Source organism: Ovis aries, chromosome 22 (genome assembly GCF_016772045.2).
Source record: "Ovis aries strain OAR_USU_Benz2616 breed Rambouillet chromosome 22, ARS-UI_Ramb_v3.0, whole genome shotgun sequence".
In the NCBI taxonomy this organism is placed as follows: Eukaryota; Metazoa; Chordata; class Mammalia; order Artiodactyla; family Bovidae; genus Ovis; species Ovis aries.
In genome coordinates this window covers 20,045,156-20,061,128 of record NC_056075.1, presented here as the reverse complement: position 1 = coordinate 20,061,128, position 15,973 = coordinate 20,045,156, and the positions used below count along the sequence as shown (strand labels likewise).

At 41.0% G+C, this 15,973-nt stretch overlaps 1 protein-coding gene and 1 long non-coding RNA gene across 2 annotated transcripts in view; one reads left to right on the top strand and one right to left on the bottom strand.

Annotated features, from left to right (window-relative positions):
• Window positions 1-252: 252 nt before the first annotated feature.
• Window positions 253-3,368, bottom strand: LOC121817645 (uncharacterized). Its single transcript, XR_006057693.2, has 2 exons — window positions 3,077-3,368; window positions 253-2,914 (listed from the first exon to the last, which is right to left on the bottom strand). It is a non-coding gene; the product is annotated as an uncharacterized LOC121817645 (long non-coding RNA).
• The window catches only part of HPSE2 (heparanase 2 (inactive)), a 695,926-nt gene continuing 683,282 nt past the window's right edge, over window positions 3,330-15,973 (top strand). The window contains exons 1-2 of the mRNA XM_042238951.1: window positions 3,330-3,669; window positions 6,551-6,708. Coding sequence (XP_042094885.1) covers window positions 3,380-3,669; window positions 6,551-6,708 — 448 coding nt within the window. The 5' untranslated portion in view covers window positions 3,330-3,379. The remainder of the gene's footprint in view (window positions 3,670-6,550; window positions 6,709-15,973) is intronic.

Below are 15,973 nucleotides of genomic sequence, written 5' to 3'. Positions count from 1 at the left end.
ATTTATTCAGTTTACACACTTGCTGTTTATTTTGACATATCATTTCAGCTCTTTTTTGGCTGTTAATGTCCTTTTCTTTTGGGAAAAAAATAGTAATAAGTAGTTGATAGATTTAAGGTTCTTACTAGACAAAATAAAAATTTGGCTAATATGTCGGTTCTTCCACAGTAATACTTATTTTGAAATCCTATTGTTTAGAAATCATTGGACCAGTTAATCTTCAAGATTTCTTACAAATATGGAAACTTAGACTCCCAGAAAGCAAAATAATTTATTTATAAGGACCAAGGACCATTCAGTAACACCAGGCAGAGCATTTTCTTTTCTTTTTTTTTTTTTTCAGGCAGAGCATTTTCAAGGAGAGATTTCAATGCATCTAGTTCCCAGTAATTCATATTTTATACAGAGTCCCAATTCTTATCCCCTTGGAAATTACAATCTAAGGCAGAAGAGAGATAGATTGTTATCATCTGGCACGCAGAAGATAGGACAGAAACATCAATATACACATTAACAATGAGCTACTTACAGAATATAATTAGGGTTAAATGAGAGGTAAGATAAAAACTGTGATATGGGGAGGGAGGTCCTATTTGGGAAGAGTAGCCCTGTGGAGAGTTATACCCAAACTAGACCAAAGGACTAAGCAAGTCATCTCAGAGTCAGTCAGGACTATCTGGGACTCCTTAAATGTTATTGAATCACTTTATTTGCTTAGATATCCTCAGGGTGGACATGGCTAGAGTTTCAGTGGCCAGACTAGAGAGACTGTTTTCCTCAGAAAGTAAGAAAAAAAACACTGTTTTGTTGGGTTTGATTTTTATACTACATAGAGGTTCTGGTGAAGACACTGAATACTGGTTAAAGTAATTAACTAGGCCACCAAGAAATTACTGAATGGTTGGGCTATTAACAAAAACTGTGGATAAAATTAAGCAGATTCTCATTATAACCAAATTCATTCTTAGTCACAAGAGTAGTTATTTTTGAAAGGTATATTAATTATAGACATCTAGTGGGTGAGTGATTTCTTTATTTCATTCATGTGGTCTTCCTCTGGTCCCAATTAATGTGGCTTCTGAAAGTACATTCACTTGTAATCCAGGAGGTGTTTAAACCCTTGGAAAATCTGACTACTTGCTAAAAATATATAATTAGTTTTAATTTTGAGTATAAGCAATGAACTAATGGCTTCTGAATTTGGAAGATAAGTATTTCCTAAAGGAGATGACCAGAAAAATGCTAATAACTGGGAAAACAAATTACCGTAAAGAAACTTAAAAGTTTACTGTGACAAATAAAACTATGCATTTATTTCCACATTCTTCCTGAGAGCAGTCTATGATTTTAGTGTGCTGAGCAGGATTTGATTTACCACTAATTTAGCTCACAGGCATTTATTGAATGCCTACTAAGTGCCTGGTATTGGCGATACAAAGGTAAGTAAAAACCTTTGTTCACCAGGCTGTTCCCATCTCTAGAAGTTTCTCAGTGCACATTTAAAAATCACAATAATTTCTATTGAAACACACTATACTACACACCCTTACATAGAAGCACACACATATTTTCAAGGATCTAGATGTGTTAGACATTTTTAGGAACTGTGGGAAGCAGGTCTTAGGGCCAGAGATCACCTCTAATCCTTAAGTATATTAACATCTTGGTTTTAAATATCATCTTTAAATAATATGCTTTTTTTCCCTCCCTACTTTGGTCTCATTTTGTGTAGATCTCCTAAAAGGTCTTCATGGCACTTCCCAGTCTGACCCACCTAAGCTCTATTTCCTGGTTGATTAGTTTGGTAGAAGCTCTTCAGGGAACTTCAGTTGAGGGGAAGGAGGGAGAGTTAGGTTGCCATTTACTGTTTTTTGGTGGCTGTGATGCTGCCCTTGGCTCATAAACCCTTGGGGAAAACCTTGGCTCTGCATTTTAAGAGTTTTGCATGTTTGATATCAGTAGGCCCTGGGAGGCTCATGCAGTCCCCACACCACATAAAGTAGTTATCTTCATCTGCAAAGTAGAAGCCCCATTTTATTCCAGAAAGAAGCCGAAAGGTGGAACCTGACTGACTGCAGCAAACCAGGTCTGGCCTCTCTCTCTCACTTTATCTGGGGACCTAGGGCTCAACTTAGCACTCTGGGAGGTGCTGTGGGTTGGAGATCCATGAACCAGGGCGGGTGGTGCACCCGGCAGCTCTTGGCTGTTCTGGAGCATCCAGGAACTAAGTGTGGGAAGATTCTGGCTTTGGCTCCCGACTGAGTTTGGAAACCTAATTGTGTTACTGTTCTGTTCTGGCACCAGAAAGGTGTAATTCCCAGTGGGAGGGATGAGCCCAAGGTTGATAGAGAGGTGGGGCTGAGGGGGTGGCTCTGCTGCTGCAGCGGAGTAGTCAACCAGTGGCTCAGATGGGCGTAACGCCTCCCAGACTAGGCAAGCACAGACAGGGTTGCTTTGACTTGGCCTAAGTCAGTATATAATGAATCCCCCAAGACATTTTGGCCTCAGCTGCAGGCAGATGGGAACCATGGGCAGACTTTTACCCATACGGGCAGATAAACCTTTTGATCTGGTCACTCTGTGTGTTCCTTCTGGCTAGTCTTTCTTTGCCCCATCGAGGTCAGGGGCGGCTTCTGTGTGTCTGTCCAGCGCGTCGCAGAGGTCCATACTTGGATCCATGGAATCTCCCTTTGCTCTCTGTGCTTTGGCAGGAATCACAGTCGCCACTGCAGGACCCCTCTGCAACTTAAGCAGCCTTGCTCTCGATGCTTTACCCCAAAGAGAAGGGCCTGGAGCAGTCGAAATGCCTGACGCTGTCAGGGCAAACAGGCGAGCGACTGGTGCAGCCTCAACTCCATAGCGCAGGGGCTTTCGCGTCGGGGTCGCAGCTAGAATCGTCCTCCCCAGAGCCTTACTGGGAGGGAAGTAAAAACAAGACGTCCCTCCCGTACCCCAAATGTTACAACGGTATAGTTTCGATCCCTCCCTCCGCTTCCCGAGCCTAGAGGGTTAAATCAGGAGGGTACAACACCACCCCTTCCTCTTACTTCCCGCCTCCCCCCCTCCACCCCCTTACCTTTAAAAAGTTAAAAAATGTCTGCAGTCGAAATCTCTTAAAGGGGCGGTGCTGGTGAACGAGTACACTTGGCACGAGTCTCTGAGAAGGCTGGCTAGGGGCGTGAGTTCGCTCCACCAGCACCAAAACACTGAAGAAAAAAAAAAAAGAAAAGAAAAAAGGGAGAGAGAGCTCAAGAGAGGGGGGGAAAGGAAGGGAAAAAAAAAAGGGGGGGGGGAAGGCAGACAGACACACACTTTAGATAAGGACAATTAGTCACCAGCGAGACCCTGTAGGAAGAGAGGTTTAAATCAGAGGGATTTAATGAGGGTGCTCTGTGCCTTCCCTGAAGCCATGCCCTCCAGCAACTCCCGCCCCCCCGCGTGCCTAGCCCCGGTGGCGCTCTTCTTGGCTCTGTTGCTCCATCGCTCCCTTTCCTCCCAAGCTGGAGACAGGAGACCCTTGCCTGTAGACAGAGCTCCAGGTATGAAGGAAAAGACCCTGATTCTACTTGATGTGAGCACCAAGAACCCAGTCAGGACAGTCAATGAGAACTTCCTCTCTCTGCAGCTGGATCCGTCCATCATTCATGATGGCTGGCTCGATTTCTTAAGGTAAGGCAGGGGCTTCGATGGATCATTTTTTTTTTTTTTTAAGTAGCACCCCCCACCCCTTCCTATCCCCTCATTCCAAAGGGGGAAGAAGAAGAAGAAAATACACCAGGCGGATCTCTCAAAGAGAAGAAAGGTTTTCCTCCTCCAGGAATATTTGCTGTGAGGCTGTAACTGGTGATTGAGAAAAGCAATGTTTTCTATTAAGATGCACATGTTTGCAATGCAGAAGGCATTTCAGAAACTTATCAGTTATGACTGAAAAAATGTTGTGCTTACATATATCCACAATTAGCCTCCCGGACTCCTTCTGAAGAGAAACAAGAGATTCAGGGCAGTTACAAAAGCGAAAAAAAGGTCTCGAGCAACAAAGACCCGAGAGGAATGGGTGTGTGTGAGAGAGTGCGTGTCTGCATGTGTCTGTGAATGTTTAAGCGGGATTCGCACGAAAGTGGAGTTTTCCACGGAAAGATCGTTTCGTCAGTTCTCTCCCACTTCCAGACAGAGAATCAATCTAGGCAGAGGCTTGAGCGGTGGGCAAATTGGTTCGGATTTTTAATTTTATATCCTCTGCTATCCTCTCCAAACTTAAGGACGTTGAAAGATACTTTTAATAGACCGAATGGTCCCTCCTCCTTAAATCTGCGGTAACTGCATAGCTTAGTTTTTCTTGAAAGAAAGAAAGAACCCTCGCTGCGGTCATAGCGTATATAAGGAGAGCGGAAAGGGTCCTAGAAATACTCTAGGGATGTTTCGGAGGTCTGAATCTCGCACGGGTGGATTAGGAAGCCGGGAGATTTATAATTGTGGATTCTACATTACTCTAGGGCTTGGCCTCTTAATTGGGGCGTACCCTCTCCCCGGTTATTACTGTTCAGCAGTTAGGCAACCACGATCCCTTCACAACAGGGAGAGAGTTGCTTTGTAAAAATAAATAAAAAATAAATTGTCTACAATGTCGAATACAAATGTTGAGTTTTAAAAAATTCCCTCCAAATTGGAGCTAAACTGTGGGCTCCCTCGAAGAGCTCCGAGCGCGCTCAGTCTCACTTCTCTGCCCTGAGGCAGCGTCCGCAGTGCGTCTTTCGTGAGTATCTTTCACTCTCCGCGAAATTCGAGTTTGCTTCTAGTGTGTGCCCACCCCTCAGTTCTCCGGGTCTCCCCTGACCTCGGCCGGGCGGGAGGACGCTGCAGGTAGTGGGAAGCGCACTTTGGGGCGTTTCTTCCACGTGGAGCGAGCGTTGCGGGAAGGCTGAGTCCTTGCTGCTGCGGCTGCCGAGGCCGTTTCGGTTCCTGCCGGCGCCTCGGCTGGGAGGGCGGGAACAGCTATGCGCGGCCCGGATTCCTCTTTGGAAGCTCTTCCTGCAGCAGCGCGCGTCTTTGAGCTCGTACGGGGAGCGGGGCGGGGGTGGGGGTGCCGGAGAGGGGGGGCGACTACACTCCCTACTTGCATCGCGGTTCTCCAGCTGCGCGGACTCCTTTGGAGTTCTTTTGCTTCTTATCTTAAAAACAACAACAAAACCTTTACTGTTCTCGCTAAATGCTTGCCCCAGAAAAGATTGTGGAAGGCGGCTTTTCGGGAAAGAAGCCGTGGCGGGGCGTATTTGCATTGGCTGTGCAGGCTTCCGGCTGGACGGTTGTTGGAAACGCCGGTTCGGCGGGGCCGGACTTGAGCGGTGGTCTCCTCTGCCAGCCGTGGGCCCACACGACGCCCGATTGCCCCCGCCTGGTAACACAGTCCTGGAGTCCACGGCCAGGGGATCCTTCTCCCTACTGGGACTTCTCTGGGCGGCCACAGCTTTTGTCAGAAACTCTGAAACCGGAGTCTCCGTTGTCTCCCCGCCCCCCCCTTCTTATCCACCGTCTTCAAGATATTCTTTAGTACCATTTGGATTTGGATTTTCAGAACCTGAACCAGAAAAGCGTTAAAAATAACTTAGAAATCCGAAACTCAATAGCTGATGCCCTTAGCATTAAGCGCATCCTCATTGCTCGTTCTCTGCGCCTTCCCTAATTAGCGTTTGGCTTTTAAAAAACCTATTTTTGGAAATCCTGAACCTAAATAGCTGTAAATGCCATTGTTCTGATGCTCTTCAGAGTCTGCTACGACGCGCACGTTCCACATTTCGGCAAACTTCACTTTCCTCAGAGCTTCCAAATGATTCCAAGTGGGAATGGAAAATGATGGAGCCCAACTGGGGGGTGGAGAGAAGGTCGTTATCTTTCCTGAGGTCTGGCTGAATTATTTCAGGGACCGAAGAGACATTGCTTTTACTGTGCAAGGCGGGTGTGGGGAGTGTTCTCAGAAAGACAAGGATTTGGGAGATGCATGCAGTTGTTATAAGGTAGTGGAAAAGGAAAATCAACTGGCGTTGGAAAAAAAAAAAAAAAACAACGATGTCAGGTGCCTGGTCTGAGAGAAAGAAGGCGGGTTTCACCTTCTGCATAGAGGTTGAGGTTGCCCCTGGGGCAGAGGAGGCAGATTCCCTCTTTCAGCCTAGAAGTTTGGCAAAAGTCGGAGCCCGAGGTCCCTGCGCTGCGCGACTCCTTTCGGAGCGCTTTCCCGGCAGGGGCTGAAGCCCAGCAACTGCGCCTTAGTCCCGTATTCTCAGCAGAAGCGTACCCCCACCTATGCACACACTGTTAACAAACAGTCTAATTCTTTGTAAATACTGCCTTCGGTGAGCACCATCGGGGTGCCAGAGGGAGGGGGCCGCGACCAGCTGGGCGCAGGAGGCGCAGCGCCGTGTCCCTCGGCCCAAAGCTGGGCGGGCTAGGGTGCCAGGCGAAACTCCACAGAGAGTGGAAAGAGGGATTTGCTGGTGCCCTGCGGCCTCTCGCTTGTCTCCCGTATCCTTTCCTTTCTCCTTCTTTACCCCTGCAGCTCCAAGCGTCTGGTGACCCTGGCCCGGGGACTTTCTCCCGCCTTTCTGCGCTTCGGGGGCAAAAGGACCGACTTCCTGCAGTTCCAGAACCTGAGGAACCCGGCAAAAAGCCGTGGGGGTCCCGGCCCGGATTACTATCTCAAAAACTATGAGGATGGTGAGAAACTTGGTTCCCACTTTTGTTGGGTGGGTAAAGTTTGGGGAGTGCGGGGGAGTAATCTGTGTACGTGTGTGTGTGTGTGTGAGGGGGCATGCAGATTTGGAGGAGGACCAGGTTGGAGCTCACCTGCAAAACTGGTAGCTGTAGGCGAGGGGACACAGGAGTGTGGGAGTTCCGAAGTGATTAAGTAAAGGGGGCTCCTCAGGTTCTCCTTGTCCAGGCTCCTCGCTTTTCTTGGGCGGATGAGTCTCAGACAGAGGCCCAGAACTAGTAGCCAAAACTTCTGGCTGACTAGCCCTGTGGGGAGAAGGTTCAAGGAATTTCTTGAGAAAATTCTTTCAGGTTCGTAGGCTGTTAAAGGGTCAGGGTCACGTTTCCTTCCTGAAATTGTAGGAAAAGTTGCCTTTTGTTTTTCTTATTCCTTGTTTTCTTGAGATGAGGCTACCAGTCTTCAGCTGTTTTTGAAATCCACTGAATTTTTCTGGAACAATCCCTTTTAGATTGGTCCCTTGTTGGAAAGGTTTGAAAATCTTTGCAGTGAGTTCTCCTTTAGACTGCCTAATCTCAGAGTCACACTTTCCCACCCTCTAAATTTCAAAATGGGATTATAACTGCCAGCTTTTCCTGCCAGGATCAGAGTTGCGTGTTGGAAGGGCTTTGAAAACTCTGAATCCTATTCTAATATGAGAGGCCAATCTTTTTTTTTTTTTTTTAAATATATGAACAGTCTCATTTTTACTAGGGAAAAGTGAAAATGGTATTTTAAAAAATTGTTTAGAGGGTTTGGTTTTAATATCAGTGAACTTTCTGTGTGGGTAAAATAGGCAAGATGGCATTGTTGGGTCTTCAGCCACTAAGGTTGTTCAGATTGCATAGAAGAAGCATTAGTGTCCATTCTTGGAGGGCTATCTCTGCCCTGATGTCCCTTTTCATAAGTGAGCTACAGTTTTATTTTTAAAGGTCTCAGGGACATGTTCTCAGAGCTCCCTGGATTTTGTTACATCTTGTCCTTATAAATCAGCAAAACCAGGAAAAGCCGGTTGTATTTTCTGGGGCTTTCACTGAACAGGAATTCTGGAGAGTTGGGATCTATTTCAAGGTTGGCTGAGAAGCACTTTTTTTTTAAGTGTCAGATGAGAAAGAGGGCAAGGCTGAGGCTTCTTGAGTTTGAATCCTGAATCAGACTTACTCTTTTACATTTTCCAAGTGTGTAGGTATTTAAGGCTACATCTTTTCAAAGGTAAATGTCATTGCTATGAAAATGTGGATTGCAGGTAGACTTTGCTGTCACTCAGCATAAAAGGCTGAAAGCTAAAAGATAATCCTGAGCAGCAGCTCTGATGGTAATTTGACCCAGTGCTTTTTAGTTCCCAGGGTCACTGTCAGCTTTGTGTTCAGGTACAAGAAGGGAGGATATTAATGGTTTTCCTGATGAAACTGCTCTTCTTTGAGTCCATTTGAACTACTTCCTCTTTAGTTTGTGAAAAAACTTGTAAGAGTCCCAGGAACCACTGTGGGGGGTGGGGGGGTGGGTAGGGGGACACCATTATAAGTTTAGGAATTAGCCTTTTTCTCCAAAATTTGTACCTAGGATTATATTACCTATTCACTGAGAATGGGAGATCTGCTTAAAATGAAGGTTACTTTGTTTCCATTTGTGAAAGGAGAAAGTGGGTATCATGGGGAGAAAGGAAACTGGTAGAAGGCCGTGCCCCATAAAACTTCATAGAATTAGGAAAAAATCAGAAATGGAAAAGATCTAAGAGGTCATCTTCATTTCTTCTACTTCAGGGGCCACTACAGTATCATTCCATATGGAATCCTTTTCTTGTCTTGTCCAACATGGTATTAAATATCTCTAGGAATGTAGTTTTCACCACTCCTGTGGGAGAAAGGTCTTTTGTCCCATAGGTTTTTGTTGGTAAATTTCTCCTGAATTTTCCCTTTATATTCTCCAAATATGTGAATATTCCTTTTTGCACTGTTTTAAACATTTATCTTCAAAATAATTTCTTTCTTGTGAGTGTCAGCTTCAAAAAAAAAAAAGGTTTCCTCTTGGCTGTTTTTTTATCTAGACTACCTGGATTTAATTCTTTTAAAACTTTCTTTAAAGTCAGTCCTTCCAGACACTAATCTGTTTTATTGCTCCTAGCTGAACTCCTTTTGATTTATGTCTCCCTGGTAATAAGATGCTCTGAACTATATCAGTATTTGAGGCCTTTGCACAGCTAAAGAGAGTAGGAATGCCCTGTTTCTGTCCTTTGATGCTTACATATCCTTAAATCACCCATATTGTCTTTGTTGTTACATGTTGTGTTGCAGAATTAAAGGCGAAAATGGTTTTGGTACAGGCTCAGCAATTTTGCAGATATTATACTTCAGTCATCACTTTTCATCCAGTGATAACTATCATCATAATGAGCTTCATAAAATAATTAAGTTTTCTCAGTAAATGGCTGTATAATAGGGCCATTTGGGCATAAGTATCTAATTTTTTTTAAAAAAAGGGATGTATTGGCTTAAACATAGTATAGAATAATGACATACATTTTGAATAATTAGATATAGCTACTGGCACATGATGAAACTGAGTGACATAGGGAGGAGAATATGGAATTTGGATTCAGAAAACCTGTATTTCAGGCCTGACTCTATCACTTATGAATATGTGGCTCTGGGCTTACTGCTTCTGTATAATATATGGATGATGATAATACTTGCTGTGCATTGCTTCTGTGAGGGTTCTGAGAGGTAATGTTTATAAAATATTTTGTCAACTGCAAAGGCTAAATATGAAGGCTAAATATTCCTACTTTTATTAAAGGCAGCTTCAGAAAATTTATAATATATATTTAATATTTTAAAGTGGAATTAAGAAGTAAATAAAATGCAGTAGACCAAAGTTTATACACAAGATAGGGGATAGAATTAGAGAATTGTTTGAGAGGATTAAGAAAATATAGGGAGAATTCTCTTTAAGAAGTGGAGGTGGAGAATATGAGTGACTTATTTTTTTGTGTATGGTAATGAGAGAAGAGACTAATATTTAGTTTTGTTATATACTAGCATTTAAATGAACTGATACCCAGCTTGGGTAATGTACACTTTTCTGGTTAATACATTCGTATTGCTACCTTGATGTGATTTTTTGTCTCTGTTGTTTTTCCCTGAACTAACTGAGCAATTAGCAAGTCATGTGGCTTGTATTTTCTGAATACTTTTAAAGCATTTTAAGGCAGCTACATTTCCTCTTTCTAAAGTCACTGTTTATATATCACTTCGGGAACTTCTCTAATTAGTCCTTTGATATAGTTACCTATTCCACTTTAGCTTAGGCAACTTGAATTTCATACAAACATGATGGAAGAAATGAAAATAGGAAATAGGATTATTTTTCATACTTTGGGGTCTTATCCTTTGCCTAACTTCCTCTTGGTTCTCTGTGATGTTATGCTATTCTTGCTCCTAACAAAGAAATCATAGGTTAATCTTTTGTTATTTTGCTACAGTCTGTTCCTCTTTGTTATATATTCAGTGTGCTTTATTTGTATGCGTGTCTCTTTACTGCCATAATCATACCTTTAATCAAGATATATACCATTTATTGTACACATCAAAAGCCAGTTTAATATTTTTAAAATATCATGTTCATCATGTCACTCTTTTGCTGGAAATCTTTTGATTATTTTTGGATTGCTTACAGGAAATGTTCAAACTCCTCAACTTGCCATTCAAAACCTTTTTAAAATCTCTTATCTTTTGTACTCTTATGTTTTCGTATACCTTTTATTGCAGCTTTGCTTGATTTTCACTGTTTCCTTAAAACATCTCAACCCCTTGTGTTCAGCCATTCTGTCTGTGCTTTAAATGCCTTTTTCTTGGCTTTGTTAAAATCTTACTACCCACTTTACCCAATTCTGCAAGTGCCCGTTATTACCACAAGCCTTTCCTGAACAGGTCATTTCATAGTTATCTTTTCTTTCTTTGGACGGTTGCAGCTTTCTTTCTTTTGGCCCCTTCTTTTACTTTTTAATAGAATGTAAATTATTAATAGGAAGGGACCATATCTAATTGTTGTATATCCCAAAATGTCTAGCATTCTGTCTGACACAGAGTAGAACTTCAGCAAATATTTCTGGATGCCTACTAGGTTAAAAGCATGTTAAAGGCACTGGAAAAATGGAGGTTGCCAATGAAGAAATGTGTAAACACATACATAAAGATTCTATTCATTTTTTACCTTCAATGCATTTTCCCATGAAGTCCATTCTCAATATTTATTTTAATGACATACTTCATTATTTTAACTGTGTTCTCTTTATCTTTGGTAGTCTAAGTGCCTTGGTTTAATACTGTGTGTTAAATCAACTTTACCACCTGATTTAAAGCCTTGCACCGGACTCACACTTTTTTTAATCGTATCTGTTTCTTCTTTGCCTTTAGTTTAGCTTTGCTTGATTGACCTTTTGTAGTTTCTACATCTAATTTTCCAACTCAGTTTAATAGTACCTTTGCACAAATTTAAATGTTGTTTTCAATTTTCATTTCCTGAAAATTTTTGCTTCTGAGAGCTTCTGAAATCCTAAATAATGAATGTGGAGTACACTTTGTAAACTCTAAGGCACTATACAACTAATATTATTGTTCTCCTTTCTCCAGGAAGTTTTCCAGTTTTAGTAGAGGTGAGGTAGTTAATTCTTTGTCTTTCTATTCTCAGTCCATCCATCAGGACATATGACATAAGAATAGCACAACTGCCAAAATACATATTTGCCTTGAACATACACACTTTGCACTGTCTCACTTTATTTTACATAAATGTTTCTGGAAATTCAATAATGTTTAACAAGTCTTTATTGATTACCTGATCTGTGTTTAGTTTGATGCTGGACAAAATGGCAGATCATCAAACAAATAAAAGATACAATACCATATCAACATTAGAGCACAACTGTAATTATTGCTGTAAGCAAGATCCACTAATCAGTATTAAAATAAGTAGGTGTAATTTAAAGCAAAATGGGATATTTGCATAGCATCAAACATTTCTCTCATGGTATTAATTAATTATTGTGGTGGTTTTAGCATATGGCCACCAATTCTTTGATACATTTAGGATGTGGAGCTTCTGTTCTCTGCTTGAGTGTGGGCTGGATTTAACAACTTGTTTCTAAAGAAGAGAGTCTGTAAGGGGGAAAATAGTAACTTTACAGTGGAGGAGCTGTCAGATATCATTTCAACAAAGTGATCAAGGTTAACATCAGCAGATGAATCATGTTAATATCATGTATTCCCTGATATCATGTGATGAGAGGACACTTTACCTTTGTGATATTCTTTCCTCAAATCCATAACTCTCTGTAAATATGAGAAAACACTAGTCAAATTGAAGGGTACCCTACAAAATACTTGACCTTTCCCCTTCAAAAGACATTGTCCCAGCTATCAATGATCTAATAGCTTGTTAGTGAGATAACATTTATAATGATAAAACTGAAGAGTAACACAAAGATAATTTAGAATATAGAAGTGCTAAGTGGAACAAAATAGTTTGCCAGAGTGTGACAGGGAAAATAGAGATGAGTACTGGCCAGACTTACGTGGGAGTTAGGTTGGGCCTTGTGAAATATAGAGGTGAGGAGAGAAGACATTACATTCAAAGGAAAGAGCATGAGGCAAAGCCGAATTATGTGTTTGGGCAATATTACCCTATTTACCACCCTGCCTAAATAGAAGGTACATGTTAGAAATTATATTAGTTCATATTGCTATAAGCATAACATTTCTTTTTATAGAAGCCTATTTGCATACTTTTGTTAATTCAGAAATGTGTATAATTTAAGTTATGAAAAGCACATATTAGAAAATATTCTAAGAAAAGCTCATTTTTCTCTAATGTCTAGTTTGGATTTAAAGAAATTCTAGTGTAATGTATTTTTGTTAGCTTCCAAATATGTAATTACAAAAGAAGAAATTTTACATGTGGAAGAGTAAAGTTTGGTTGGGTAAATCCAGATCAGATGATGGGAATGTTGAATTTTAAGCATAGTAAAATGGAATTGTCCCTATAGGAAAATAGAGGCTATTATAAATATTTTTACTCTCTTGGAGAAGGGAAGGACATGTTTCCAACATGGACAGTGACCCTTGCCCTTCCCCATTCTTTTCTAAATCATTGCACACATTCACATACTTCAGCTAAGGTGTGTTACAACTGCACTTGATGAGGTTTGAGTTATGAAGCGTGTTTGAAGGACAGATAATTTAAAACTAAATTATTAATTTGGTTCTTATAGGGTATATAAAGTAAAGGTTTTAGGATTTGCTTGATAATTTTTATCACTTTTCTTTTATAGAGTAAAACCAGGCTACTATTTCATGTTTGTTCACTCATGAATTTACTCACTGAACAGGAAGCTAGTTCCAGGCTCGTTTGGTGCTGAGGCTGAGAAGATGAATGAGGCCCAGGTACAGCTGTCAAATTATATACTCCTGACCTCTTATCACTTCAGAGCATCAGCCGAAAATACTTTCTAAAGATTTTTTAGGCCAAGAAAAGCCTCCATTCCAAGGTCAGCATTTAGCATTTCATGATTTGTCTGCCAGCAACTTTAGAAGGATTTGACACAATTTAATATTGTATTAAAGGGTGTCAGAAATTATCTGAAGTTTTATGTGTGTTTTATTCTGCCGTTTGGAAACAAAGTGGATGTGTTTTCTGTAATTTTTGAAATTTTGTACCCAGGTCCGGAGTGCTAGTTGCAGCTCACTATATATACTCCTGTGAATTTGAATGTGGTATCTCACAAAGATAGTTACCATGCCATTTGGTCACAGTTTAGTAATTGTGGATCTATCTAATGCTGGAAGTGGTAGAGAAGAGAGATATGAAAACTCTGAACTACTGCTTGTAGAGATGACTTAATTTCAGTGAATCAGAAAATAGACGTTTCAATCACAACCACATTTCGCATAATTTATCACCTGATAATTGGGTACAAAGGTAATCCACAAATTGTTGTGTGTTCCTGTTGTGTTGCTGTTGCCAATACCAGATATCACTATTTCTCTTGCCATATTTATTTACATCCTCTCTTCTGTTCTCCCAAGGCCTCCTGGTGGCATGGGTACCTCATGGAAGAAAAGAAATTTCTTTCAAAATTCCGTGGGCCTCTTCAGCCTGCCAGTCACATGGTCTGGGTTTGTAGAGTCAGGAGCCTCTTCTGAGAATCCTTCATCAAAGTGGATTAGATGTTAAGACTCATAACGTCTGTGCTTCTTAGTACCTTAATCAAATTTTCAGCTGTCTCAGTCTGTGAGCAATGGATTGGAACTCCGAACAGTGTTTGTGTATATATGAGACAGAAAGAGATAAAAATAGAGAGACAGAGAATATGAATACATGAGCATGAAAGAATTTTGTGTGTTTTGTTTTTCTTGCACTTGTCCACGGATAGTGATGTAGACAAGTAAATACACATTTGTGGACTAGTAGCTAGTAGTAGCTGTGGAGGTTCCTTGGTGGCTCAGACAGTAGAGAATCTGTCTGCAATGAGGGAGACCTGGGTTTGATCCCTGGGTTGGGAAGATCCCCTAGAGAAGAAAATGGAAACCCACTCCAGTATCTTGCCTGGAGAGTCCATGGACAGAGGATGCTGGCAGGCTATAGTCCACGGGGTCACAAAGAGCTGGACACAACTGGGTGGCTAACACAGCTAGTGCTGTTGAAGGTATAGATATCTTGTTGGACTCCTTTGTCTTTTGGTTTCATAATCAGTTCTCTTCACTTTAGTACAGTGGAAGACTATAATTTTGCTTAATTCAATACATGTTTCTTGATTATAAATCATATCCCAAGCTTAGTGCTAGAACCTGTGGCTACCCAAGAGGAATAGAATATGAACCATACTCTTAAAGTCCTCTGGTTTTACATATTCAATAGAATTTTTCAATGGTCTTGAGTATCATGTTTCTATTTTTTAAATATAAATTTATTTATTTTAATTGGAGGTTAATTACTTTACAATATTGTATTGGTTTTGCCATACATCAACATGAATCCGACACAGGTATACACATGTCATGTTTCTATTTTAATCAGACTAATCTTTGTCAAGTCTTTCTGCTTTGCTCATCCTGTACCCTCTACCTTGAACACTGATTTTCTGTCTTGAATTAAAATTTTTACTTGTCCTTCAAAGCTCTGCCCAAATTCCCTTTTTCATTAAGGTTTCTGCTGGGCCAGTCCTTATTAATCCTCCCTCATTCTCTACATTTTTCTGAAATTCTTCTCTGAATACTTGATCTAATTTAGTCCAAGTACCCCAGAATTTATGTCTGATTGACTTAAGCAGACATCATTTTTGTCTCTAGGAATTTAAAATTAAAACACACTGTGATTGATATACACATAAAAATCCATATAGAGATAACTATCATCACATTGCATGGAACAGACACATGAAGTAAAACAAAGTATTTCTATTATTTACAAACATTAATGCATGTGTTTTGCTTTTTGTGTAGTGAAGAATGAAGAATGAAAAATATAAACTGCATATTTAGAAAAGATGGGATACATATCTGTATCTGTATGTTTGAATTGAGAGATTTGGAAATTGAACCACTACCTTTTTTTTTACTTGCCCTGGAAAGGTAAAAACACCTTGAAAGATGGAAGATGAGATTGGAAAGCTGGGAAAAGTTGAATTGCTCAGATTTGGGTTATTATCTTAGAAATACTATGGAAGGATGGATAGTCCCCTGCAGCTTAATAAGAATAATAGTAATATTAATTAACATTGTTGGGTGCTTCTTATGTGTTAAGTACTATTTTAAGGAATTTACAGAGATTAATATTTAATCTTATCAGCCCTATGAAGAAAGTAGTATTTTTCCTACTTGATAAATTGGGAAACTGAGGCACAGATTGGTTCAGTTCAGTTCAGTCGCTCAGTCGTGTCCAGCTCTTTGCGACCCCATGAACTGCAGCACGCCAGGCCTCCCTGTCCATCACCAACTCCTGGAGTTCACCCAAACTCAAGTCCATCGAGTCGGCGATGCCATCCAGCCATCTCATCCTCTGTCATCCCCTTCTCCTCCTGCCCCCAATCCCTCCCACCAATGAGTCAACTCTTCACATGAGGTGGCCAAAGTATTGGAGTTTCAGCTTTAGCATCAGTCCTTCCAAAGAACACCCAGGACTGATCTCCTTTAGATTGGTTAACTTGCCCCAAATCACCTAGGTAAAGAGTTGTAGAGT